General features: G+C 55.3%; 1 protein-coding gene across 3 annotated transcripts in view; it reads right to left on the bottom strand.

Annotated features, from left to right (window-relative positions):
• Positions 1 to 7,036: 7,036 nt before the first annotated feature.
• RALY (RALY heterogeneous nuclear ribonucleoprotein) overlaps positions 7,037 to 24,882 on the bottom strand; it is a 154,743-nt gene continuing 136,897 nt past the window's right edge. For all 3 annotated transcript variants that reach the window (XM_071572658.1, XM_071572659.1, XM_071572657.1), the window contains 8 exons: positions 24,311 to 24,575; positions 18,156 to 18,228; positions 16,065 to 16,112; positions 15,687 to 15,847; positions 15,181 to 15,294; positions 13,173 to 13,318; positions 8,995 to 9,043; positions 7,037 to 8,660 (listed from right to left, as the gene is read on the bottom strand). In XM_071572658.1, coding sequence (XP_071428759.1) covers positions 8,999 to 9,043; positions 13,173 to 13,318; positions 15,181 to 15,294; positions 15,687 to 15,847; positions 16,065 to 16,112; positions 18,156 to 18,228; positions 24,311 to 24,566 — 843 coding nt within the window. In that variant the 5' untranslated portion in view covers positions 24,567 to 24,575 and the 3' untranslated portion in view covers positions 7,037 to 8,660; positions 8,995 to 8,998. The remainder of the gene's footprint in view (positions 8,661 to 8,994; positions 9,044 to 13,172; positions 13,319 to 15,180; positions 15,295 to 15,686; positions 15,848 to 16,064; positions 16,113 to 18,155; positions 18,229 to 24,310; positions 24,576 to 24,882) is intronic.

Here is a 24,882-nt window from a genome sequence, read left to right as displayed (position 1 = left end):
TGTCCTGCATTTGGATTTTTCCTTCCTTAAACACTGGGGGGAATGCCTGGTGTCTTGTTCTGGACATCATGTCACTGAACTATGTCCAAGACCCAGAATGAAATCTAAGACAGAGGTTATTTTGCTTTTCTATAACCAGCTGATTTTTAGTTAGGCTGTCATTAAACAGGGAGACCAGTCACAGAGTCACAGGGTTGATGTGCCAACGTGGGACCTGCTGGTGCTTTCACAGCCATGGGGGCACAGACAGGGACACCAGGACATGTTGGCACTGCTTCAGTAGGCACAGAGTAGGTCTGAGAGAATTCAGACAGCAGATTGATGCTGAATCTTAACACAGAATCAATAAACTGTACTGTAAGTTTTCATAATGGCATAGTACTAAATTTTGCAATTTCTAATAGAGAAATGTTTATATTTCTGAAGTCCTGCACTCTTCATCACTTTAAATTGAACCTAAATGCAGCAAAAAAAGAAATTACCTAGGTCTAGATGTCACTGTGCGATGGCTGCAACCCAGTCTTCTCTAAATCCTGAATTTACAGAGGATGCTGCCAAGTAGTTTGAGTTCCAAATTAACTCATTTTCCTTCTGGATCATCCCATGCCCTTCCCTCTGCTCTCAGCCTGTCAGGAGTCTGGGGACACACACTCAGTGCTGTCCTGGCTGGTTTTGCAGTGCTGTAGAAGGTTTGTTACAGCTGTCCAGTACAGAGAGCCAGGTGGGGAGTGAAGTCCCTCCTGGGGACCGTGAGGGGGACAGTTGTCACTTGATTGCCACAGGGTGAGGGGAAGGTGTCAGCACTCAGGACCTCAAGCACCCACCCCTGCAGGGGAGCAGAGCTGCCTCCTCCCCAGGGGAGAGGCTCCTTCTGAATGCAGCTCAGCAAAAATCAGGCACCTGAAGGGTTTGTACTGTTTTAACCTTTGTTAATACAGAGCACAGTCTTGCTGGGAAGTCACTCACTTGCTATTTGAGAACTTGACAGCACTGTAAGGCAAAAATCAAGGTGTTATGGTTGGTTTCCTAAAAGCATTTTGAATTTCAAGTGAGCTATAACAATGTTGGATGTATCTTAAAGTGAATAAAGCCAGGATCAGTGCCTCTTGTAACATTATTGGTGTATTCCTGTTTCTTCCTCTAGCAAACAGTCTCCTGTTGGGAGTAACACCCTTTGCAGAAGTGCTGGTTGCCTTTTTGTTTTCTTAACTTGCTCTTGGGACACACTGAAATAGCTGCAGAGCAATGATACTTTCTAATAACTTGCTTTTCCTGGGCCAAATACCTTTAACATACTTAAAAAAATACAGTGTGGCTTTGAGCTGGTGCTCTATTTTAGTGAATTAAATACAAAGTTTGGTTTCAGAACAGTTGGTTCAAAAAGGTTCAGGTTAATAAAGGAATAAATAATTGTTCAAACCTCTCAGTTGTGAGCTCTGGCTTGCAGGAGACCTTTAGAGGTGTATTTTATGGATGCCTTTTGAGTCTGCATGAAATCCTGAATCTGAGTGCAACATCTTGAACTGCAGGCTCTGGTTTGGCTGTGGAATAACCTCACTGATGCAGGAAGAGTTGTTTCTAGAGCAGATGTTAGTTGGGGTTTATCATTTTATAAAGAACTTCTTCCAATGTACATTCCAAAAGTGCATGGACACAAATGCCTCTTGCTTAATTCCTCATTCTGTAGGAAAGCAGGTTAGTTTTAAAACCTTTGTTGTTTCCCCCAGCCCTGCTCTGGGGAGTTATCCCAGAGTTTTCATGGATTTCTTTCTCCCCTGAGGGTGCAGCAGGGCTGGGTGATGGCAAAGCTGCTTGTCCCCTGACTGGCACCAGCCTCAGGTGACGTGGCTGGGTCAGAGTTCCAGAGTGGACTGGGCTGGAAGGGACCTTAAGGACCATCCAGTGCCACCCCTGCCACGGGCAGGGACACCTCCCACCAGCCCAGGGTGCTCCAAGCCCTGTCCAGCCTGGCCTTGGACACTCCCAGGGATGGGGCAGCTTCTCTGGGCACCTCTGCCAGGGCCTGCCCACCCTCCCAGGGAAGAATTCCTCCCCAGTATCCCATTTGACCCTGCCCTTTGTCAGTGGAAGCCATTCCCTTTGTCACTCCAGGACCTTGTCCAAGGTCTCTCTCCAGTTTTCTCGTAGGATCTTGGTGTTTCTAATGTGGTTTTACAGTCCTTTGCTGATAATTTTCATTTAGAACAGAAAAGGGAGATTTCTTGCCTTCAGCACAGGGAGAACACTTAGATGTGATCAAGTTTGAAAACAGGGCACAGAAGGCAAGCCAGACATTCCCAGTTGCTTGTTATGTGGCCTGCAATGTCCCACTCCTGCTCCTGGCCCTGCTGCAGGCCTTGGGCTGGGTTTTGGTTCAGCACCAAAACAGCCTTTTTTCCCACCACAAAGGTGGAAAAATAAAAATCAAGCTGAAGATGTTTCTCTTCCCTGCACTTCCCAACAGCCCCAGACAGCAGAGGGAGGAGGCATCGCTGTCCCTTCTCTTCTGGAGGGGCTGTGCAGACACTCTGGGCTTCTCCTGAGCTGCTGATTTGGGCTTGGGGCTGTTGAGGTTCCCCTGGTGGCTGCTTGGGGCTGGCTGGGGGCTCTCCAATATTTTTTATACATGACTGTTTTTCATTCCAAGCCTTCTCCACTTTCCCAAATCCATTTAAAGGGCATTGTTTCCCTCTCCACTTTGTTCTGGCTGAGGGAGGTGCCCACCAACCCCTGCCCCTGCCCAAGCCCATGCTGGGGTTTGAAGGGTTTTGTCTGCACCCCGTGGGGATGCTGTGGGCACAGAGGGGTCTCCTGAGCTGGCCCAAATCAGGAGACAGGATGCTTTGGCATTTTTGGATGCTTTTCCAAGCAATGTGGAGGGCCCAAGCACAGGGTGAAGATGGAGGAGGGGATATCCCATTGAGCATCTCCCCATGGATGGCTCAGGATCCCCCAGACAGTGGTTGGGCTGACCCCTCCTGCATCCTGAGCCTGGCACAGAAAATAACCCACTGGCAGCAATGGAAAGGTGCTGAAGTTGAGTGTTGGAAGGTGTTTTCTTGCTGAACTGGAACAGCACATCCTGGACTCGTGGCTGAGCCCTTCCAGCATCCTACTGGGTGTGTTTTCCTGGCAGAGCATGGACAGACTCCACCAGGAGCCCTTGGGCTTCCTGACTACATCTCCAAACGTTTCCAAAACTTTCTTGAGGAGAAAGATGGAATTAAATGTCCTGCAGATAACAGGAGGACAATGCAGGAGGGCTGTAATCACTGCTCCACAGACAGCAACTGGCTCTTGCCAATCCCCAGGGAATGTCCCATTGCAGCTGCAGCAACTGAAGTGGTTCCAAAGTGCTGCATGAATTGGGAGGGTGATGCTCATCAAAGTTAATTGAAGTTTAATTAAAGTCAGTGGAGGCTTTTGTTGCATCTCCTGACTCAAACTGAAGGATTACAGACATTCTGGCCCCACAGATTGTCTCTCATGGCCAGAAGCACATGAAGGGAGGAGCTGGGACTGCACTAACCCTGCTCTGCTGCTCTGACTGTCTCTCATGGCCAGAAGCACATGAAAGGAGAAGCTGGGACTGCACTAGTCCTGCTCTGGTGCTCTGACTGTCTCTCATGGCCAGAAGCACATGAAGGGAGGAGCTGGGACTGCACTAGTCCTGCTCTGGTGCTCTTGACTCTCCATGGCCAGAAGCACATGAAAGGAGAAGCTGGGACTGCACTAATCCTGCTCTGCTGCTCTGACTGTCTCTCATGGCCAGAAGCACATGAAAGGAGAAGCTGGGACTGCACTAATCCTGCTCTGGTGCTCTGCCTTTCTAGGCCAGCCTGTGAAAAGCAGACCCCAAAGCTTCCTGCACATCTGCCCATCCCACCCAGAGCAGCACCTTGCAGCCCAAAGTGTGGTGGCAACCTCAGACATTCCATCTTTTCTTTGCAAGGCTTTGAGACTTTGGGTTTGTGTTCTACTAAGCCTATGCTGCTCTTGCCACCAAACACTGATGGGAGGGCAACAAGCAGAGCAAGCAAATGTGAGGAACCAGGTGAGGTCCAGGACACCTGGAAATGAGATCTTCCCCCTGTGGGGTGCTGGGGAAAGCCTTTCACAAAGGGTTTTTTTTTCCCAGTTCACTCCATGGAAACTGTGTGTGTTCATCTGAGCTGCTCAGTTTGTGTTGGTCATTTGAATTCAGAAGAAGATGTTGAATTAACTGTTGCCTTCGGGGATTTCTGGGGAGAATGGCCTGGCCCAACCCTTGTCTTCCCACATCCCAGCAGGGCAGGGACAGTCTGCAGGGAGTGACTGTGGGGGGACAGTGGGCCATGGCAAAGGAGGTTGGATGCAGGGAGGGTGGGACCCCTTTACATTCATTCAAGAGCTAATGAGATCTGACACGTCTCTTTGTGCCATGGATATCTAAAAGGCCTTGGGCAGGACCACACATCCTTCTGTTAGCCAGGACAGTCCTCAAGGCTCTGGATGCTGCTGTCCCTCTGGGCCAAAAATGAGAAGATGGGAAAGGAAACTGGCCTGGCTCAGCATTTGGCTGGAACTGAGTTAAAGGTTTTGACCTTTGGAAGAAGGGGAGGCAACTCAGGAGGGCCACAGGGGTGTCATGGGGTTATGCAGGGACAAAATTAGAAGGATCAAAGCCCAACTTGATCTGGCTACTGCCATAAAAGACAATAAAAATGCTGCTGTAAATACATCAGCAACAAAAGGAGGGCTAAGGAGACTCTCCATTCTTTATGGGGTGCAGGTGGGGGTTGGTCTCTTTTCCCAGATAACAAGTGACAGGATCAGAGGAAATGGCCTCAGGTGGAGGTTTGGGTTGGAGATTGGGAAAAATTCTGCACTGAAAGGGCTGTCAGGCATTGTATCCCGAGGGCAATGGTGGAGTCACCTCCCCTGAAGGGATCTAGAAGGATGTGGCACTTGGACCATGGGTTGGTGGTGGCCTTGGCAGTGCTGGAGGAAAGGTTGGACTCAATGATGGCTTTTCCAACCTCAGTGACTCTGACTGTGCTCTTGCCAGGGGTCTGTTCTGTGCCAGCAGGTTTGGGCTGGGGGCATGAGGATGGGCAGGCTGTGGTTCCACCCCTGGGCTCTGAGTGCAGGACAGTGTCCCCCCTCATGCCCATGGGAGGGTGGGATGGGGAGCTGTGGAGCAGGAGCTGACAGTGCCCAGGCACACACCTGGACAGCTCTGGTGGCTTTGCAGCCTGTGTGTGTGCCCACTGTGAGTGCCCTGCAGCCCTTGCAACTCCCCAGCCCTGGTGCTTTCACCAGCCCTTCCCCAGGGCTCTGCCCTGTGCCTGTGCCCTGCAGGGGGACCTGCCCTCACCCTGCCCTCTGTCCCACCCCTGGGTGACACCTCCTGCCCCATGTCCCCTGCCCACCTGCTGGTGACACTTCCTGCCCCCTCTCCCTCTCCTGAGGGACCAGTGGAGTCAGGAGGAAACTCTGCTGCCAGTTCATGCCCTGAAGGGGTGAAGGGCTGGGGGTGTGTCCTTTTCCCACCCACTGGCTGCACTCCCACCTTCCTGTGTGGATCTCCTGGATAGTAGAGAACCCAAGGAGCACCAAAACCCCCAAACTCATTTTGTTGAGGCCCCACCTACAGCCAAGAGCAAAGTTAATTACCATCTGGGGCTGCCCAGGAGCTCCCAAAGTCCCTTGCTCTCCCCCCAAAATAATTAATGAAACCAAACCAGATGTTTGTTGGGAGACCTTGGCCATGCTCCAATGGCCTAAAGCTGGAGTGACCCAGCCCCAGGCTCCAGGTCCTGCCCCACAGCCACTCAGAGCTGGGGACACAGCCCAACAGGACTAAGGCAGGGCTGACTTGCCTCTTCTTCACAGCCATCTTGAATTCCTTTCCTTGTTTTTTCCTCCCCTCTGTCTTCCTCCTTCTTCCCTGTTGCAAAAACATGCAACCATTAGGCTGCTCCTGCTGCTGCTTTCCTCATCTTGAAGTGAAGGGGTGGATGGATGGATGGATGGATGGATGGATGGATGGATGGATGGATGGATGGACGGACGGACGGACGGATGGATGGATGGATGGATGGACGGATGGATGGATGTGTGGACGGATGGATGGATGGATGGATGGATGGATGGATGGATGGATGGAGGGATGGATGGGTGGAGGGATGGATGGATGGATGGATGGATGGATGGATGGATGGATGGATGGAGGGATGGACAGATGGATGGATGGATGGATGGATGGATGGATGGATGGATGGATGGATGGATGGACGGATGGGTGGGTGGATGGACAGGTGAAAGGAGACATGGATGGATGGATGGATGGATGGATGGATGGATGGATGGATGGAGGGAGGGAGGGAGGGAGGGAGGGATGGATGGATGGATGGATGGATGTTCAAACGTCCTCAGACTCACCATGATCTCGAGCAGCTGCAATAGGCAGCTTTGCCCTGCAGTGCTGAGTGACAGGTCATCCCAAACTCAGCAGAAAACCTTCCAGGACTCAAAATGAACTCTTCAAAAGCACTGAAAGCTTGGTAACAGCTGGATTCCACCTGGTCTGGTAGAAATTTTCCCTGCCCATGGCAGGGAGTTGAAATGAGATGGTCTTTAAGGTGCCTTCCAACCCAAACCATTCTGGGATTCCATGATCCTTCCCCATGGTGGTCACTGGCACCTCCTGACACTGCTCTCCATTGTGCCCAAGCATCAGTGGTACTGTTGGCTTGTGCAAACTGGAACAGCAGCCAAATTCTTCCAGCTGGACCAGTGCAAAGTCCAGAGATGAGAGGCCTGGATCTGTCCCCTGCTCTCCTGCATCAAGGGAGTTTGCAAGTGTGCAGGGGAAAAGCCCCAGAGCCCCTGTGAGGGCAGATGTTTGACTCAGCCCAGTGGGATACCCCATGGTAAGGGAAAGCAAATTCTGAGAGGAAAGCTGAGGCTTAGGAAGGGAAAGTCCTGTCTGAAATAGAAGAGAAAAAAGTGTGTGTGTGTGACAGAGAGAAAAGGAAGGGAAAACAAATTTGGTTTCCTTCTTTTATTATACAGGATTGTATGTACAAGGTCACCTTTCTCCCAAACATCAGCATCACAGTCAGTTCATAGCCAAAGCTGCAGCTCATCTCTCCAAGCCTAGAAACAGCTCTCCAGGGGCTCAGGACAACACAGTGCAGGCACTGCAGAGGGGTCAGAGTGGGGAAAGCACAGTCATCCCTTCCATCCCTCCCCAAAGAGCCCAGCTAGGAAATGCCAACCCAACCTTGTGCTTCACCAGCCATGGGGGCTGCAGTGTTGCCCCCTGGGCCTGTTTGCCCCTTCACCCTTGGGAGAGATGCCATGGCTGAGGTGGGAGCACTGGGAACCACCCGGGGCCATGCCTTGTGTGGGAGGGTTGGACCAGGAGAAGGGGGTGGGTTCCAAGCACTGGGGTGGGAGGGTGTGTGTGTTCTGGAGGGGAGGGAGGTGGGCAGGACACGCCAGACCTGAATAAAGTGCTGCAGTGAGTTCAGTCCCATCTACTCCAGGACAACTGGGCAAGCCCAGGAAGGAGGAACAAGAGGAGAAAGGCTGAGAGCTCGTGGGTGCTGTGGCAGGAGGAGCTTCCCATGCTGGGCCTCGTGCTGGCTATGCAGCCCCTGCTGGCAGGGCAGGGCAGGGCTGGGCTGGGAAGCAGCTGGGATTTGGGAAGCAGGGGAGGTGCTGGCACACCCACATGCATCGTGCTGGGGCATCCCCTGTGCCCAGCCTGGCTCACACTGTGCCCCTGCATGGGCACACCAGAGGTGCCAGGTCGGGATGGAGACCCAGTGAGACAGGCAAGAGGAGATGTGGGCACCCCGGGGAAGGGGCTGATGTCTCTGGCACCAGGATGCAGAGGTGGGTGCTCCACATCCCTCCCAGGGAGCAGCTGGTCCAAGCACAGGGTGTCACTCTGCAGGGACTGGCTCAGCCTTCACACGGTGGTTCCTGGTGGAGAACGAGGAGACCAAAACACTGACGGTGACGTGGGCTTTGTTTCTTCTGCTTGGGACCACTGGCTTTCCTGCAGCTTCCTCTGCCCTTCCCTCTTCAAGCAGCTTCCCACTGTGCTCCAGCACCGACTCCTTCCCAGCTGGAAGTGCCCATAGAGGAGCCAGGGCAGCTTGTGGGGCAGGAGCCAGGACAGAGGTGCCCATTCTGGAGGACAGCTCAGCCCACACCCTCCTCCTCATCAGCACCCCCAGTGCAGGAACACAAATCCTCCACACTGAGGCTGCACTTCTCCCTCAGTCAGGAAATCCTCTGGCTCTCACCAACGTCTTTGCTGGGTTGGGCTGCAAACAGCTCCAGAGCCCCCTGTCTCCCTGGGGACAGTCTCCTGCTGGATCTCCAGCCCGTGCTGGCTCTGGGCTCTGGGCTGGGCAGGTTGGGCTCCTGCCCCTGCAGGCTGCAGAGCTCCGAATCCACGGCAGGGGGAGTGGGATCCGCTGGGATGATGAGTTTTCCTTGTCTTTGCTTTACAGATGGATGGAGATGTCGGGCCATGTGTCTCCTTTGAATGCCAGGGAGAGGTGACAGCAGCACTTGGATTCAGCTTGTCTTGCTCAACGTGCCAGGACAGGGTTTAGCCTCGTGCTTTCCTCACACAGGTGCTCACTGCTGTTCTGAGCAGGCTGCAAGGAGAGAAGGGAGGGACATCACTGTCCTGGAATCCCAAAGGTTTGTCATCTAGGAAAGGGAGCGAGGGGCTGGCCAGGGAGCCAGCTGAGCAGCCAAGCTGCCTGCCAGGAAAACACAGAGGATCCATGGAAAAGAGCACCCTCTGAGGCAGGAACCCCCCATCCCATCCCATCCCATCCCATCCCATCCCATCCCATCCCATCCCATCCCATCCCATCCCAGCCCAGCCCAGCCCAGCCCAGCCCAGCCCAGCCCAGCCCATCCCATCCCACCTGGAATGGGGCTTGGGCTCAGGAGCAGCCCTGGAAAGCAGAGCAGGAGCTGTACCTGGTTACTGTAGTCTGGCATCCTCCACATCTGTGTAATGGCTGTTCTCCTGCAGGGCAAAGGGACCACAAACAGTCAGTCAGTCACCACGTGTCCCCCTGCCCTGCCCCTCCTGTGGGGACCAGCTGGTGCCCTGCTGGGGGACAGCAGTGCCAGGGTGCTCAGGAGCTACAAACCCACGTGCCATGGCCACCAGGTGCTGTGGCTGTGGCTTCTGGCACACAGCAGTGCCAGGCAGAACCAAAAACTTCCTCTGGCTCCTTACTGTAGAGTGGCTCTGCCAAGCAGACCTGGGATGTGTGTGATTCTCTCCTGGACTTTGAAGTGAGAGCATCACAGAATCATCTAAGTTGAAAAAGGCTTCCAAGATCATGAAGTCCAACCATTAAGTCAGCACCTTCATGTTCACTTCCCTGGGCAGCTGTTCCAGTGCCTGACCACCCTTTCTTTCAGGGAAAGAATTTTCTCTAATATCCAACCTAAACCTCTCCCTGGAGCAACTTGAGGCCTTCTCCTCCTGTCCTGTCCCTTGTTCCCTGGAGCAGAACCTGTCAGGTCATTGAAGAGAGCGAGAAGGTCCCCCCTGAGCCTCCTCTTCTTCAGGCTGAGCCCCTCCAGCTCCTTCAGCCCCTCCTGCTGCTCCAGACCCTTCATCTCAAAGGGACTGGGATGAAATCAGGCCCACTTTCCCCTGTGGGAGTCAGGGGGCTGAGCTGGGCTGCACCACAGGCAGCCCCTCCCCTGGACAGGTCTGGGGGCTGTGCCATCAGGTGCCATCAGGTCATGCTGGTCATGCCCAGCACCTCCATAAGGTTCCTGTGTGTGCCTGCACAGCTCATCCTTTGGGAGCACTGGAGAGGTTCACCTGTGAACCTGGAATGGCCTGGACCAGGGGCTAGGCATTCCCAGTGACTGGAATGGCCCAGAAATGCCAAGGGGCATCAAGTCCACAATGGCAGATCAGTGCAATGGCTCTGCTGTTGAACACAGGAACTGGTCCCAGTCTGCAGCAAAACTCCTCATCCAGAATGATAACCCTCAAAAAATACCTCCAAAGGCCACAGGAATGGTGCCTGGGGCCTGAAGTGCTCCCCTGGCAATGGGGGTGTGGAAAGCATGGCATGCTGTTGGATTTGAGCACCTTGGAAGTCTCTTCCAACCTTTATGGTTCTATGGGGAATCTCCTCCTGGAGCCAGGGCAGCATCATTAGAAGAACGAGGAGCTCAGCAGGAATATTTAACCTTCTGCACAGGCCAAATTGGGTGGTATTTTAGAGATGGCAATGGATCCAGGGCATGTCTGCAGGGGACACTGGGAAGCCAAAAGGAAAGGCAAGGGAGCCCAGCCCAGCCTGGCTGGCAGCAGGGTGGGTGACAGGGCACTGGGGGACATAAAGAGACTTTTACCATCAGGGAGACCACCAGGGGCTTTGCAGAGAGACCCCATGGGGGAAAAGCCTTCTCATGGGAGGGACAGCTGGAAACTGCTTCAAGGAGCTGGGAATGGAGGAGCTGGAGATGGAGACTGTGCTCCAAGGAGCTGGGGATGGAGACTGTGCTCCAAGGAGCTGGGGATGAAGGAGCTGGAGATGGAGACTGTGCTCCAAGGAGCTGGGGATGGAGGAGCTGGAGATGGAGACTGTGCTCCAAGGAGCTGGGGATGGAGACTGTGCTCCAAGGAGCTGGGGATGGAGGAGCTGGAGACTGTGCTCCAAGGAGCTGGGGATGGAGACTGTGCTCCAAGGAGCTGGGGATGGAGGAGCTGGAGATGGAGACTGTGCTCCAAGGAGCTGGGGATGGAGACTGTGCTCCAAGGAGCTGGGGATGGAGGAGCTGGAGATGGAGACTGTGCTCCAAGGAGCTGGGGATGGAGGAGCTGGAGATGGAGACTGTGCTCCAAGGAGCTGGGGATGGAGACTGTGCTCCAAGGAGCTGGGGATGGAGGAGCTGGAGATGGAGACTGTGCTCCAAGGAGCTGGGGATGGAGACTGTGCTCCAAGGAGCTGGGGATGGAGGAGCTGGAGATGGAGACTGTGCTCCAAGGAGCTGGGGACGGAGACTGCTCCAAGGAGCTGGGGATGGAGGAGCTGGAGATGAAGAGTCTGCTCCAAGGAGCTGGAGATGGAGACTGCTCCAAGGAGCTGGAGATGGAGACTCCCCAGAGAGGGAAGTCTGCAGGCTTGGGACTTCTGGCCCCAGAACAAAGGCTCCTTCTCTGCAATGCCAGAGCAGGCTGTGCCCTGGGAACAGGCTCTTCAGGAGAGCCAGGGCAGGTGGTACGTGCTCTGGGCAGCCAAGCTGCACACACTGACCCCAGGGAGCCTGGCAGTGAAACATTTCTGGTCTCAGCAGCACTTCAGGACCAGAGAGGTACAGAAAACAGAGATGGAAGGGAGATGCAATTGTCATCCTGTTCATCTCCCTTAATGAAGGCCAGCTCTTCCCAAACCACTGCCAGCAGATGTCTGTCCACTGTTGCCTTATCCCAGCACTGGCAGGAAGTCCACATTTTTTGTTGACAGGCTGTGTGCTACTTTATCTTCATTAACATCAGCAAGTTGCCCCCTAATTTCTCCCATCTGTTTCCCTTGGTGTAATTCAAACCATCCCTGTCCTAACTGGCCCAGAGCTCGAGCCTTTCCTCTCCCAGTGCCTGTTGTGATGTCTCCCCTTCAGCAGCTCTCCCAGGATTTAGCAGCAGGGATGGACTCAGCTGCAAGGACTCAGAACTGAAACAGCTGCAGGACCCTGCTCAGATCCCCCATCCATCCTGACTGAGGAAGGACAGAGCAGAAGAGCCCAAACCAGCAGTTCTGGGGAGTGTCTGGTCACTCCAGATCAGAGGAGGAGGAGAGGGATGCTGAGCTTCAGCCTCCCTTCTGCTGCCAGCAGGGCTGGGCTGGGCAAGGAGCAGAGCTGTTCCAGGGCACACTCTGTGCCCCTGCCATGCCAGCCCAGCTTCCCAAGGTTGTGGACCACCCCAGTACCCTCTTGCTCCTGACTTGGGTCTGGAGATCATAGAAGCATAGAATCAGCTGGGTTGGAAAAGACCTCTGAGATCATCAAGTCCAACCCTTAATCCAACCCCACTGTGATCACCAGATCATGGCACTCAGTGCCACATCCAAACTCAGTTTAAAAACCTCCAGGGATGGTGAGTCCACCCCCTCTCTGGGCAGCCCATTCCAATGCCTGAGCACCCTCTCTGTAAAGAATTTCTTTCTGATATCCAACCTAAACCTCCCCTGGCAGAGCTTAAGCCCCTGCCCTCTTGTTCTGCTGCTGGTTGTCTGAGAGAAGAGACCAACCCCCACCTGGCTACAACCTCCTGTTCTCATAAAATCTGGGATAAATGGCAGTGCTGCCAGTGGTGACACAGTGCCCTGTAGGGCCCTGTCACCCCCAAGCACAGGGCTCCCATCCAGAGGCTTTTTAGGCACACATTTGCCACTGGGTTTTCCAGGAACATCCTTATCAAGGGCTCAATTTTTGTGTCATGGAATAAAACCCTCTGGAGGGCAACTCTGGAAAGGAGTCTGGGGGGACAGAACAAGGGGAATGGCTTCCCACTTCCAGAGGGCAGGGTCAGAGGGGATATTGGGAAGGAATTCTTGGCTAGGAGGGTGGGCAGGCCCTGGCATAGGTTGCCCAGAGAAGCTGTGGCTGCCCCATCCCTGGAAGTGTCCAAGGCCAGGCTGGATGGAGTTTGGAGCAACGTGGGACAGTGGAAGTTGTCCCTGCCCATGGCAGGGGGTGGAATGGGATGGGCTTTGAAGTCCCTTCCAACTCCTGTGATTCCATGGATGTCTGGTCAGCTGAAAGGGCACTGTGAATGCACAGTCAGCAAAACACACTTAATTCAATAATTGTTTAAATCCACCTAAGAATGACCTGGGAGCAGAGCAATTTAGTTTAAACAATTAGCAGTTGTGCAATCAAGGATAAATGTGCTCTGAATTTCAAGAGCCAACCATGTTTCTTCAGCACCTCCACATGCATTTGAAAGGGCAGCAGAACAGTTTGGAGAACAAGCTGGGGACAATCACAGGATTTAAATACACCGACTTCCTTGGAGGAAGGAAAAACCTGTTTTTCCTGGAGACTTGGCAAGTTCCAGCAAAACTGTGGTGCACTGCTGAGCTGCTGTGGGTGGGAGGATGCATCTCCAACTCTCTTACCAGTTCATCTTCACCCTCCTCCCGTGCCAGCCCCTCCTCCTCGCCCTCGTCCCCGTTGAGCGGCTCCTCCGCGGTGGCCTCGGCCTCGGACGCCGTGTCCTCCTGGGCCACCTCACTCTTGCTGCTCTCGGCCTTCTTCCGAACCTCTGGGGGGGCAAGAGAGCCAGGCATGGGCTCAGGGGCTGGGGGGCACTGCCAGGGGCTGGGGACACCAGTCCAGAGGGGTCAGGGGCTGGGGGACACTGCCAGAGCAGTCCAGAGGGGTCAGGGGCTGGAGGGCACTGCCAGAACAATCCAGGGGGGTCAGGGGCTGGTGGGCACTGCCAGGGGCTGGGCACACCAGTCCAGAGGGGTCAGGGGCTGGGGGACACTGCCAGAGCAATCCAGAGGGGTCAGGGGCTGGGGGGCACTGCCAGGGGCTGGGGACACCAGTCCAGATGGGGCAGGGGCTGGAGGGCACTGCCAGAGCAGTTCAGAGGGTTCAGGGGCTGGAGGGCACTGCCAGGGGCTGGGCACACCAGTCCAGAGGGGTCAGGGGCTGGGGGGCACTGCCAGAACAATCCAGGGGGGTCAGGGGCTGGGGGGCACTGCCAGGGGCTGGGCACACCAGTCCAGAGGGGTCAGGGGCTGCAGGGCACTGCCAGGGGCTGGGCACACCAGTCCAGAGGGGTCAGGGGCTGGGGGGCACTGCCAGGGGCTGGGGACACCAGTCCAGAGGGGTCAGGGGCTGGAGGGCACTGCCAGAACAATCCAGGGGGGTCAGGGGCTGGTGGGCACTGCCAGGGCCTGGGCACACCAGTCCAGAGGGGTCAGGGGCTGGTGGGCACTGCCAGGGCCTGGGCACACCAGTCCAGAGGGGTCCCAAATTCACTGGGTGCATAAATAATGAGCTTGGGGAGTTTCTGCAAAGGGAACGTTTTGCTGATTCTGAGGAAAATGCCTGAGAGAGACTGGAGAGGGCAGAGCAGGTTCCACATCGCTCTGGGGAGAGTGGGAGTGAGATGGGATGGGATGGGATGGGATGGGATGGGATAGGGATGGGATAGGGATGGGATAGGGATGGGATAGGGATGGGATAGGGATGGGATAGGATAGGGATGGGATAGGGATAGGGATGGGATAGGGATAGGGATGGGATAGGGATAGGGATGGGATAGGGATAGGGATGGGATAGGGATAGGGATGGGATAGGGATAGGGATGGGATAGGGATAGGAAAGGGATAGGATAGGAAAGGGATAGGATAGGAAAGGGATAGGATAGGAAAGGGATAGGATAGGATAGGATAGGGATAGGAAAGGGATAGGATGGGAAAGGGATAGGATGGGAAAGGGATAGGATGGGAAAGGGATGGGATGGGAAAGGGATGGGATGGGAAAGGGATGGGATGGGAAAGGGATGGGATGGGAAAGGGATGGGATGGGAAAGGGATGGGATGGGAAAGGGATGGGATGGGAAAGGGATGGGATGGGAAAGGGATGGGATGGGAAAGGGATGGGATGGGAAAGGGATGGGATGGGAAAGGGATGGGATGGGAAAGGGATGGGATGGGAAAGGGATGGGATGGGAAAGGGATGGGATGGGAAAGGGATGGGATGGGAAAGGGATGGGATAGGGAAGGGATGGGATAGGGAAGGGATGGGATAGGGAAGGGATGGGATAGGGAAGGGATGGGATAGGGAAGGGATGGGATAGGGAAGGGATGGGATAGGAAAGGAAAGGGATAGGATAGGATAGGGAAGGGATAGAATGTGGATAGGGATGGGATGGGATGGGCTAGGCTAGAACACAGTAGAGTAGAACAAATTAGACTAGATCAGAACAATAGAACAAAAACACCAACTAAAAAAGGACAAGCTGCATGACAAAAGGAAAAAACCTCATCCTTTTCAAACCCAGCCTGGGGAATTCTGGTATGTAATTCTGGCCTGTGTTTCTCCCCTGGCTCCTGGGGGTGACCCCTCATCCCCAGAGCTGTGGTGCCCAGGGGCATGGCCACAGCCACTGACCTGCAGACACCTTCTGCTCCTCAGCAATCTGCTCCAGGCGGCCCAGCAGAGCGTCAATGTTGGATTTGATCTGTGTCAGCTCCGTTTTGATGGTCTGCAGCTCACTGCTCTTCACTGGGAGGGAGGGAGGAGGGAGACAAGGCAGTCAGTGCCCTGCAGACCACCCACACATCCTGCCCAGGGCACCTCGGTGGGCAGGGCAAGACCATAAGGAGGAACCCCATGCTGGAAACACGCTCCTCACGCCCTGCTGTGGCACTGCCAGGGAGGCTGAGGGGCTGCAGGGCACTGTGTGCACCCAAAGGGGCCTGTGAGCTGCTGCCCAGCAGCTGGTGGGAACTGACACCCACCTTTGGCACCTGCAGGTGTGCCCACCCCCTCCCCAGCTGTCAGGCTGCTGTTTCCAGCTGTGCTGGGCTTTGGAAGGCTTGCCCTGGGGGCATGTGCCCGTGGGTGGGTGTCTGGGGGTCCCTGGGCACCCCAGCCCACCCCCAGCACACACTCACACTTGAGCTTGGCCGAGCTGTTGGCGATGGCAGCCGACCTGGCGAAGAGCTTGACGGGCAGCGTGGCCTTGACGCGCCGCACCAGCGGGATGGTGACACGGGGCCTCTTCACTGGCACCACCCTGGGCACGGGGGACACTCTGCCCCGGTACTCGAAGAGCCTGAGGAGGGAGGGAGAGAGGGCTGCAGGGGGTGAAGCAGCCCCGCAGCACCCCCAGCCCTGCCCTGCCACCCACAGGGTGGTGGAGATCCAGGGCACCAGAGCCATCAGTGCCCACCACGGGGCTGGGCTGGACCACCCTGCCCCCACATCCCTGCCCACGCTGCAGGGGAGGTCTCACCCCCAGAAAGCCCCTGGGCTGATGCCTCCCCTCTCACCTGTCATAGAAGTCGTCTCTGTAATAGTCGTAGTCGAAGTCGTAGCCACTGCAGAGACAGAGCCAGGGCAGCACAGGTTAATCACTGCTGCCAACTCATTAGTGTTACTAATTACCTCATTTCCTGCTGAGTGCCCCCAGGTCATAGAATCATAGAATCAGCTGGGTTGGGAGAGACCTCTGAGATCATCAAGTTCAACCCTTGATCCAACCCCACTGTGATCACCAGATCATGGCACTCAGTGCCACGGCCAAGCTCAGTTGAAAAACCTCCAGGGATGCGGAATCCACCCCCTCTCTGGGCAGCCCATTCCAATGCCTGAGCACTCTCTCTGCAAAGAATTTCTTTCTGATCTCCAACTTCAATTTCCCCTGGCAGAGCTTGAGCCCATCGTGCCCCCTTGTCCTATTGCTGAGTGCCTGGGAGAAGAGACCAACCCCCACCTGGCCACAACTTCCCTTCAGGCAGTTCCAGACAGTGCTGAGGTCACCTCTGAGCCTCCTCTTCTCCAGGCTGAACACCCCCAGCTCCCTCAGCCTCTCCCCACAGCACTTGTGCTCCAGTCCCTTCTCCAGCCTCGTTGCTCTTCTCTGGCCCCGCTCCAGCCCCTCAATCTCTTGCCTCAACTGAGGGGCCCAGAACTGAACACAACACTCAAGGTGTGGCCTCCCCAAGGCAGAGTCCAGGGGAAGGGTCACTGCCCTGGGCCTGCTGGCCACGCTATTCTTGATCCAGATGGGGCTGTGTTACAGCCCTGCCCCCATGGGAGCTGCACATGTGACAGCAAAATGTGTGTCATCTCCATTCCCACCACTGTGGGGGATGCCCAGTCTTGTTCCCCTCCAGTGGCACCCCCTGGGCATCCACAGTGCCAAGTCCTGGGGAGGGTCCAAACCCACCCAGGGTGGGAGGGAGGATGTGCCTCCAAGATGCAAAGTGGGAGCTCAGCTGAGACTCCTGGGAGGTTTCCACAGATGGGCTGTGGGTGGTGGGAGGGCTCCTGGGCTCTGCTGGGTGTGCCTGTGCCACAGCAGTGCTGGCACCACCCAGGGGTGCCATCCCCAGCACACCTGAGTCTGAGTTGTAGGGTTCTCCTCATCCTTCTCACTTTTGTCTTCTTTTAGTAGGACAATTGGCAGTTCTCTCATGACTTCCCTTTTTACTACACCCACCCATAACCCTGATACTGATTTTAGTCTTTGCTTGCCAACACCACACCTCCTAACTGCTGACTCAGCACCCCAGACTGGCATCAAAACAATGAGAGTTTATAAATAAAACACATTTTGGGGCTCTTGTTATTTGGATTTGGGTTCTTGAACCTGCAGGGCACTCTTCAGACACCTTTTCAAGTTTTCTGCAATCACAGGAACAAGAAGTTAATGAGCTTCTCCCTTAATCCCACGACTCCAGAATGTGGGGCTTAAGTGAAAACCTTCACTTCTTCTGGACGTTGTGGCAAAGTCTGTAGAGCTGAGGGCTCATTTTGACACCCCCCAGACCTACTCAACCTCCCACTTGTCCCTCCCATTCCCTCTATCCCTTGGTCACTGTTCCCCAAACCAGGTTGCCTTGAGGCTTCCCCTGAACACCTCCTTGGTTCACCTCCAGTTGTCCCAGGGGCTTCCCACTTTCTTCCTTTCTTCTCTGCCTTTCCCTGCCATTCTTCTCCTCCTCTCTTTCCAAGTATCTTTCCCTGAATTGTCCCTGTTCCCTCTGCTCCCCCAGCACCCAGCTCTTCTGTGCCCCACTCCTGCTCCCTGGCTGGAAGTGCTGGGGCTCCTTTTGGTGCCACTCCTCAGGATCTCTGATGTGCCTGAAGCAGGTCCTGCCCACCCTTCTCCCACCAGCCCCAGGTGAGCCCATGCCCAGGCAGAGTCCCACAGGTGTTGGCCAACCTCGGATCAGCTGCTGCTGCTCTTGCTGGTGAGCACCAAGGGCACTGCCAAGGACCACGAGCCCTGGGGGCAGAGCTGGATGTGCAGCAGCATCCCAGGGGCTGGGGGTGGGCACAGGGAGCTTGTGGTGTGCCAGAGGACAAAAACCAACCCAGAGGCCTCCCTGCAGGGAGGTGATGTGGTGGAGACCTACCTGTACAAGGCAGAGGCTGCTCTCTTCAGCCCTTTGGGTCTGTTGGGTTTGGGCTCCCCAGCCATGTTGATATCTGCAAGGAAGGGACACACAGCTGTCACCTGGCATGTCACATGGCACATGTCATGCCTGTGGGCACCCACCCCTGCCCACGGAGCAAGGCAGGAGTGCACAGCCCTGCCAGGGCACAGACGAGCTCCTCCAGCCCTCCCAGCCTGTTGCCACCTATTTTGGCACGTCTGGGGGTCTGCTGGACCTCCTCAAGAAGGCATCTGGCAAACCTCTTCCTGCTCCTTTACAAAGCCACCCACCAGTCACTGCGAGGTGACCCTGCACTTGGTCCAACCCACACACACAACCTCAGGACAGCTGCTGGGAGATCCTGGTGCTGCTGTGATGAGGCAGCACAGAAACTGCTGCCTGCTGGTAACTGCTGGCATCCATCCTGGCCCCCTCTGAGTGACCAGGACAGCTCAGCACGGGCCAGGTGGGCACTGCTGTGGGTTGGGCTGTGGGTGCAGTGGTCTCAGAGGAGCATCTTCTGCCAGGGGAGGGGAATGAGCTCCTCTAGTCCACTGAGAAGGCTTCTCTCCTTGGCCTCAGAGCCAAACATTTTTGACATGAAAAGAAACCTGAGAATAATTGGAGAGAGGCATTTCACAAAGGTATGGAGTGACAGGACAAGGGGGAATGGCTTCAAACTAAAAAGAGAGCAGGTTTGGAGTAGATATTGGGAAGGAATCCTTTACTGGGACAGTGGTGAGGGACTTGGGTTGGAAGAGATCTTCCCTTAAAGCTCATCCAGTCTCACCCCTGCCCTGGGCAGGGACACCTTCCACCAGCCCAGGTTGCTCCAAGCCCTGTCCAGTCTGGCCTTGGACACTCTCAGGTATGGGGCAGCCACAGCTTCTCTGGGCACCTGTGCCAGGGCCTCACCACCCTCCCAGGGCAGTTTCTCAGTGATGCCCAATTTCTGGTGCCAGCAGCTTACATCAAGTCAGCTTTCAGCATATCAGGCCATTTAAACCCACACGAAATGGGGAGGAGGTTGGGCTTTGTCCAGTGACCATGGCAGGAGGAGGGGATGGTGTGGATCCAGTTGCCAGTGCAGAGCTCCCCTCAGGAATGGCACCTGCCCCCTGCAATGTGTCTGGAGACTCTGGAGAAGGCACAGAGGTTGCCAGGACCTGCCTGGCAGAGCAGTCCATGTCCCAGCACAGGAGGGGCTGCAGCTGTAGTTTCAAACCCCCCCGTTCTGTGATGCCTTCAGTGTCTTGTTGGTCAATCAAAATGCAAGTTTGATTGTTTGCATAACTGGTGACAAGTAAAAACAGGAGAACTGCTCCCAGACTCCTTGGCCTGAGAGCTGCCCTTGGCAGATGTGAGCCAGGAAGATGCTGCTTGCTCTGCCCACTCACTCTGGGATGTGCTGGAAACCAGCCCCTGAGGGACACGGGGTGGCACTGGGGACAGGTGACCTGGCACATCAACAAGCTGCTGCCCTAGTGCAGGGTGGGGGTACTTTGCCCCTGAACCAGGCCCTTGAGCCACGATCATGGTGGGCCACGACCCTCCTGAGCTCCTACCACACCAAACTGAGCCTGGCAGGGGTGGGCTGGAGCTCATCCTGAAGCTGGATGGCTGAAGCTCGTCCTGCTGAACTCACTGGCTGGGGCTGCCAGGGCAGAAAGCACTTCACCTTCCTGTGCCCACCTGGGCATCACCATCACCTCAAAGGACCCCCCCAAACCCTGCCATGAACAGGGGCAAGGAGAGTCTCTTCAGCAGCACCTCTGCCACCCCCAACCTGTCCTCCCTCTCCACAGTCTTGCATGACCATCACTCCTCCTTTCAGGGGAAGACTCTCAACCTTGATTTTCCAACCCCACTGTTCAGCTCCTCTCTGCTGGGATCTCCTGGAAGGGGAGAATCCCAGTGTTTCTACTACCCCATGGCCAGCAAAGGGAAGCCTGCTGAGCTCTTTAGTGCTCAGAGTGGCCCATGAAGGGAAGGCAGATGAATTCCCACCTCATCCAGGACATGGAGAGGATGCCCAGGTACAATCCAGTCCCTTGCCTTGGACTGCCAGACCTCTGAGACCAGCACAGAGAGGAGAAAGAGGTTCCTCTCATGACAAACTTGCACCTCTCTCTTCAGCTAAACGAGCCAGTGCTGCCTGTCTCCTGTACCTGTGTGGAGCATCACTGGGCCACGTTCATCCTACCTGCAGACTGCACCTGTGGGCATCACCTGGGCTGGCAGCATCCCTGGCACGCTGTGCTCCCTGGCACGGCTGCAGCTCCACTCTCTGGACCATCAGAGAAGCCAGAAGTTTCTCGTCTCCAGATACACCTGAGCTGGAGCAGCCCAATGTCTCAGGGAGCAGCTCCAGCAGGAAACGACTTATTCCCCCCTGCTGTGCCTGAAGCAGGGTGGGAATGGGCTGCAAATTGCTTTTCCTGCTGCCCAGTGCCCACTGCTGGCGGCAGGCTTGGAAATCATCATTTCCATTAAAAATACTGTCTCCAGTTCCAATTCACAGCTTAGAGCTGGTGACAAGAGTTCCTCAGCAGGTGACACTTCAGAGCAATATCCAAAGCAAGGCTGCAGCTGGGGGGGTTTGCTTGTTAGTTCTCATCCCACAGCAGTACAGACATGAGGGAGGAGTTATTTCATCTGTATCAGCTGCCTGAAGTTGGGCTGAGCTGGTCTGAGTTAGACTTAACAGCTCTCTTGACAGGTTAAGGTAAGGCCTGGCCCAGGAGGGGAATCACTGCATGGTTTGGGTTGGGGGCACCTTAAAACTCATCCAGTGCCATCCCTGCCATGGGCAGAGACACCTCCCACCAGCCCAGGGTACTCCAAGCCCCATCCAACCTGGCCTTGGACACTTCCAGGGATGGGGCAGCCACAGCTTCTCTGGGCACCTGTGCCAGGGCCTGCCCACCCTCACAGGGAGGGATTCCCTCCCACTATCCCACCTAACCCTGCCCTGTCAGTTATGAAGTCATTCCCCCTTGTCCTTTATTTCATACCAAGCAAGATCTTTTCCCACCCTTGCTCTTCCCCATCAGTTCCAGGACAAGGACATGGGATGATTCAGAACTGTGGTTCAGCTTCTACAACCACAGCCCACACAGAGGTTTGGGGCAAAGTGTCACAGCCCTGAGGGCACTGCCATGCCTGATTGGCCATAAGTAGCTTCTCTTCTGAACTCACTCCACATGGGAGCCTTTGACCCCTGCCTGGAGGTGCTGTGGCAGTGCTGGGCTCCAGCTCTGGCCATGGGTCCTGCTGCCCCTGCCCAAGACCTGCCCTATCACCATGACCCTGCTCCATCATCACTGGGTCATCTCCGACCTGCTCACCATCCCTGACCATGACCTGCAGATCCACATCCAAGCCTGACCTTGGACTGGCCATCCCTGACCATGACCTGCAGATCCACATCCAACCCTGACCTTGGACTGGCCATCCCTGACCACAACCTGCAGATCCACATCCAAGCTTGACCTTGGACTGGCCATCCCTGACCACGACCTGCAGATCCACATCCAATCTTGACCTTCGACTGGCCATCCCTGACCATGACCTGCAGATCCACATCCAACCCTGACCTTGGACTGGCCATCCCTGACCACAACCTGCAGATCCACATCCAAGCCTGACCTTGGACTGGCCATCCCTGACCACGACCTGCAGATCCACATCCAAGCTTGACCTTGGACTGGCCATCCCTGACCACGACCTGCAGATCCACATCCAAGCTTGACCTTGGACTGGCCATCCCTGACCACGACCTGCAGATCCACATCCAAGCTTGACCTTTGACTGGCCATCCCTGATCACGACCTGCAGATCCACATCCAAGCCTGACCTTGGACTGGCCATCCCTGACCACGACCTGCAGATCCACATCCAAGCCTGACCTTGGACTGGCCATCCCTGACCACGACCTGCAGATCCACATCCAAGCCTGACCTTGGACTGGCCATCCCTGACCACGACCTGCAGATCCACATCCAAGCTTGACCTTTGACTGGCCATCCCTGATCACAACCTGCAGATCCACATCCAAGCCTGACCTTGGACTGGCCATCCCTGACCACGACCTGCAGATCCACATCCAAGCTTGACCTTTGACTGGCCATCCCTGATCACGACCTGCAGATCCACATCCAAGCCTGACCTTGGACTGGCCATCCCTGACCACGACCTGCAGATCCACATCCAAGCCTGACCTTGGACTGGCCATCCATGACCACGACCTGCAGATCCACATCCAAGCCTGACCTTGGACTGGCCATCCCTGACCACCCCCTGTGGAACTGTGGCAGGAGAGCCTGCCCTGATAAGGCCTCAGATCTGGTCAGAGAATGCCAACAGTGCAAGGTCTCATGCCAGCTCTCTGTGGTGAGTTACTGCTGGTGCCAAGGGGCTGGGTTTGGTGTTGAATTATGCCAAATCCAACCTGGTTCACCAACTTCAAACACACATCCTGCTTTCTGAAGTTGGATGTCACAGATAAGCTGGTGACTGGTCTGGAAATGGGTGACTGTGAGTCAGTCACTTTATACTAGGAAAGTCCAGTCCCCTTTCACACAGGCAGGTTCTTCTGATATAATCCTTCTGGGGTGTGTGTGGAGATTCCTCCCTTGGCTGGGGATGCCCTCCAAGGACACTCCTTGAGGTTGAGAGCAGAAATCTCCCCACGAGCTTTGGTCTGGGTGAGTTACATCAAATTTCTACTTAATAACTATTTCTTTTTGCTGTCTTTAATATAATTGCTTCAATAATTATTTCAATGTAGTGCACTGTCCTATCTCACACTGTATTACTGGTAGTGTTAGCATTTATATGGTGGAGTAAACCATTCTGATTGAGATCTTTTGTGTGATCACTTGTAATAATAATAAATGATTCATTTTATCTAAATATTCTCACTTTGCCATTATGAAAACCTGTGGGATAAAACTGGTTCAATCTCACCTCTTGTAATTCCTCTTAAATTTAAACTGTTGACAAAATCCCAGGCTAAGATTGGATTCAGCCCCACTTAAGACTCCTCTCTGAGAAGGAGATTAGAAAGCCATGGGGTCCTTTCTTTCAGGGCTTCTTTAATTAATTCTGTCTAAGCCTTCCACTCCCCCCATGGCAGCAGCTTCTCTTCTGAGTCCATTCCCCACGGGAGACTTTGGCCCCTGCCTGGGGCTGCTGTGGGAGTGCGTGGCCATGGATCCTGTTCCTGCCCCTGCCCCAGCCCTGCCCTGTCTTCACAGCCCTGCTCCATCACAACTGTGTTCCTTCTGACCTTCTCACCACCACTGGACATGACCTGCAGACTCACACCCAAGCTTGCCCTCGAGCTGGTGTCCTGGTGCAGCAACAGGGACCACTGTGTGGGTGTGCCCAAAGCTGTGCATTCTAAACCCTCTCTGCCATTGCCCAGCAACTGTTCCCAATGGCCCATTGGCAGCAGCTGCCCAGGGCACAGCTGAGCCCTCAGGCTGGGAGCTGGCTGGGAAAGAAGCCTGGCAGAGGAGCTGGGAGAACTGCCCTGCAGGGACTCCTTGGCACCTCCACACCCACCTGAGGGCTCAGCTCTGCCCATGGGCCAGCAACCATTCCAAAATCCCCCCTGACTGCCAGAGTCAGATCCCCCAGTGTGGAACTCCCTGCCCTGGGGGAGGCACTGGGGGCTCCCACCCAAACCTGAGGGGAGACAATCTTGGGCTTTGGGGACTTCTGGGACCACTCATGGGATCCAGAAGAGGATCAGACCCTGGACAGGAGGAGCCCCCCACTCTCCACCAGACTGTGCCATCATCTGCACCAACAGGTTTTTCACCTCCTTTTCCTTTGGACTTGGGGGAACCACGTGGGGCTCAGCACAGGGGCCACCAAACCCCCCTGTGTTTGTGCCCCAGGGGGCTGGGTTACACTGCTGGGGTTGTGGGTTAAACCCAGTTTCTCTTTGTGCCATTGCATTTCTTGTGATATTGTTATTAAATTGTAACTCTGCCTTATAATCTCTTTTGTGTTGGGTTCGTTTCTCCTGCTGGTTTACCTTCAAACCAGCACAGTTGGCCATCCCTGACCACCCCCTTTGGAACCACCACCCCTGGACCCCTGGCACGGCGGAAGGTGCCACTCACCGAGGGTCTGGCCGGCCAGGACGCGCCCGTTCTCTCCCAGCACGGCGGCGCGCGCGTGCCGCTCGTTGGAGTACTGCACGAAGGCGTAGCCCTTGTGCACGGAGCAGCCCACCACGCGCCCGTACTTGGAGAAGATGGTCTCCACGTCTGACTTCTTCACCACGGCCGTGTTGAGGTTGCCGATGAACACCCGGGAGTTGATGGACTTGGGGTCATTCTTGTTCGTGATGTTGCTCGTCTGCACCTTCAACGACATCTTGGACGCCTGGAAGAACAAAGGGGGAGTCAGGAGGGTGTGCCAAGGGAATTGCCAGGGTCTTGGAGAACAGGGATGGGGGACAGAGCTCTTGGTGAGCCTGGAGGGAGAGAACCAGCTCCTCAACTTCAACTAGTCACAGCAGGGGCATCCCACCTCTGGGGGATGTCACCTCTGAAGGATCCCAACTCTGAAGAATCCCACCCTTGGGAGATCCCATTTCTGGAGGATCCCACCTCTGAAGGATCCCACCTCTGGGGCATCCCATCTCTGGAGGATCACATCTTTGGGGGATGCCACCTATGGGAGATCCCAT

Source organism: Pithys albifrons, chromosome 18 (genome assembly GCF_047495875.1).
Source record: "Pithys albifrons albifrons isolate INPA30051 chromosome 18, PitAlb_v1, whole genome shotgun sequence".
Classification (NCBI taxonomy): Eukaryota; Metazoa; Chordata; class Aves; order Passeriformes; family Thamnophilidae; genus Pithys; species Pithys albifrons.
The sequence above is the reverse complement of the archived record's forward strand: the minus strand, read 5'-3'. Positions and strand labels throughout refer to the sequence as shown.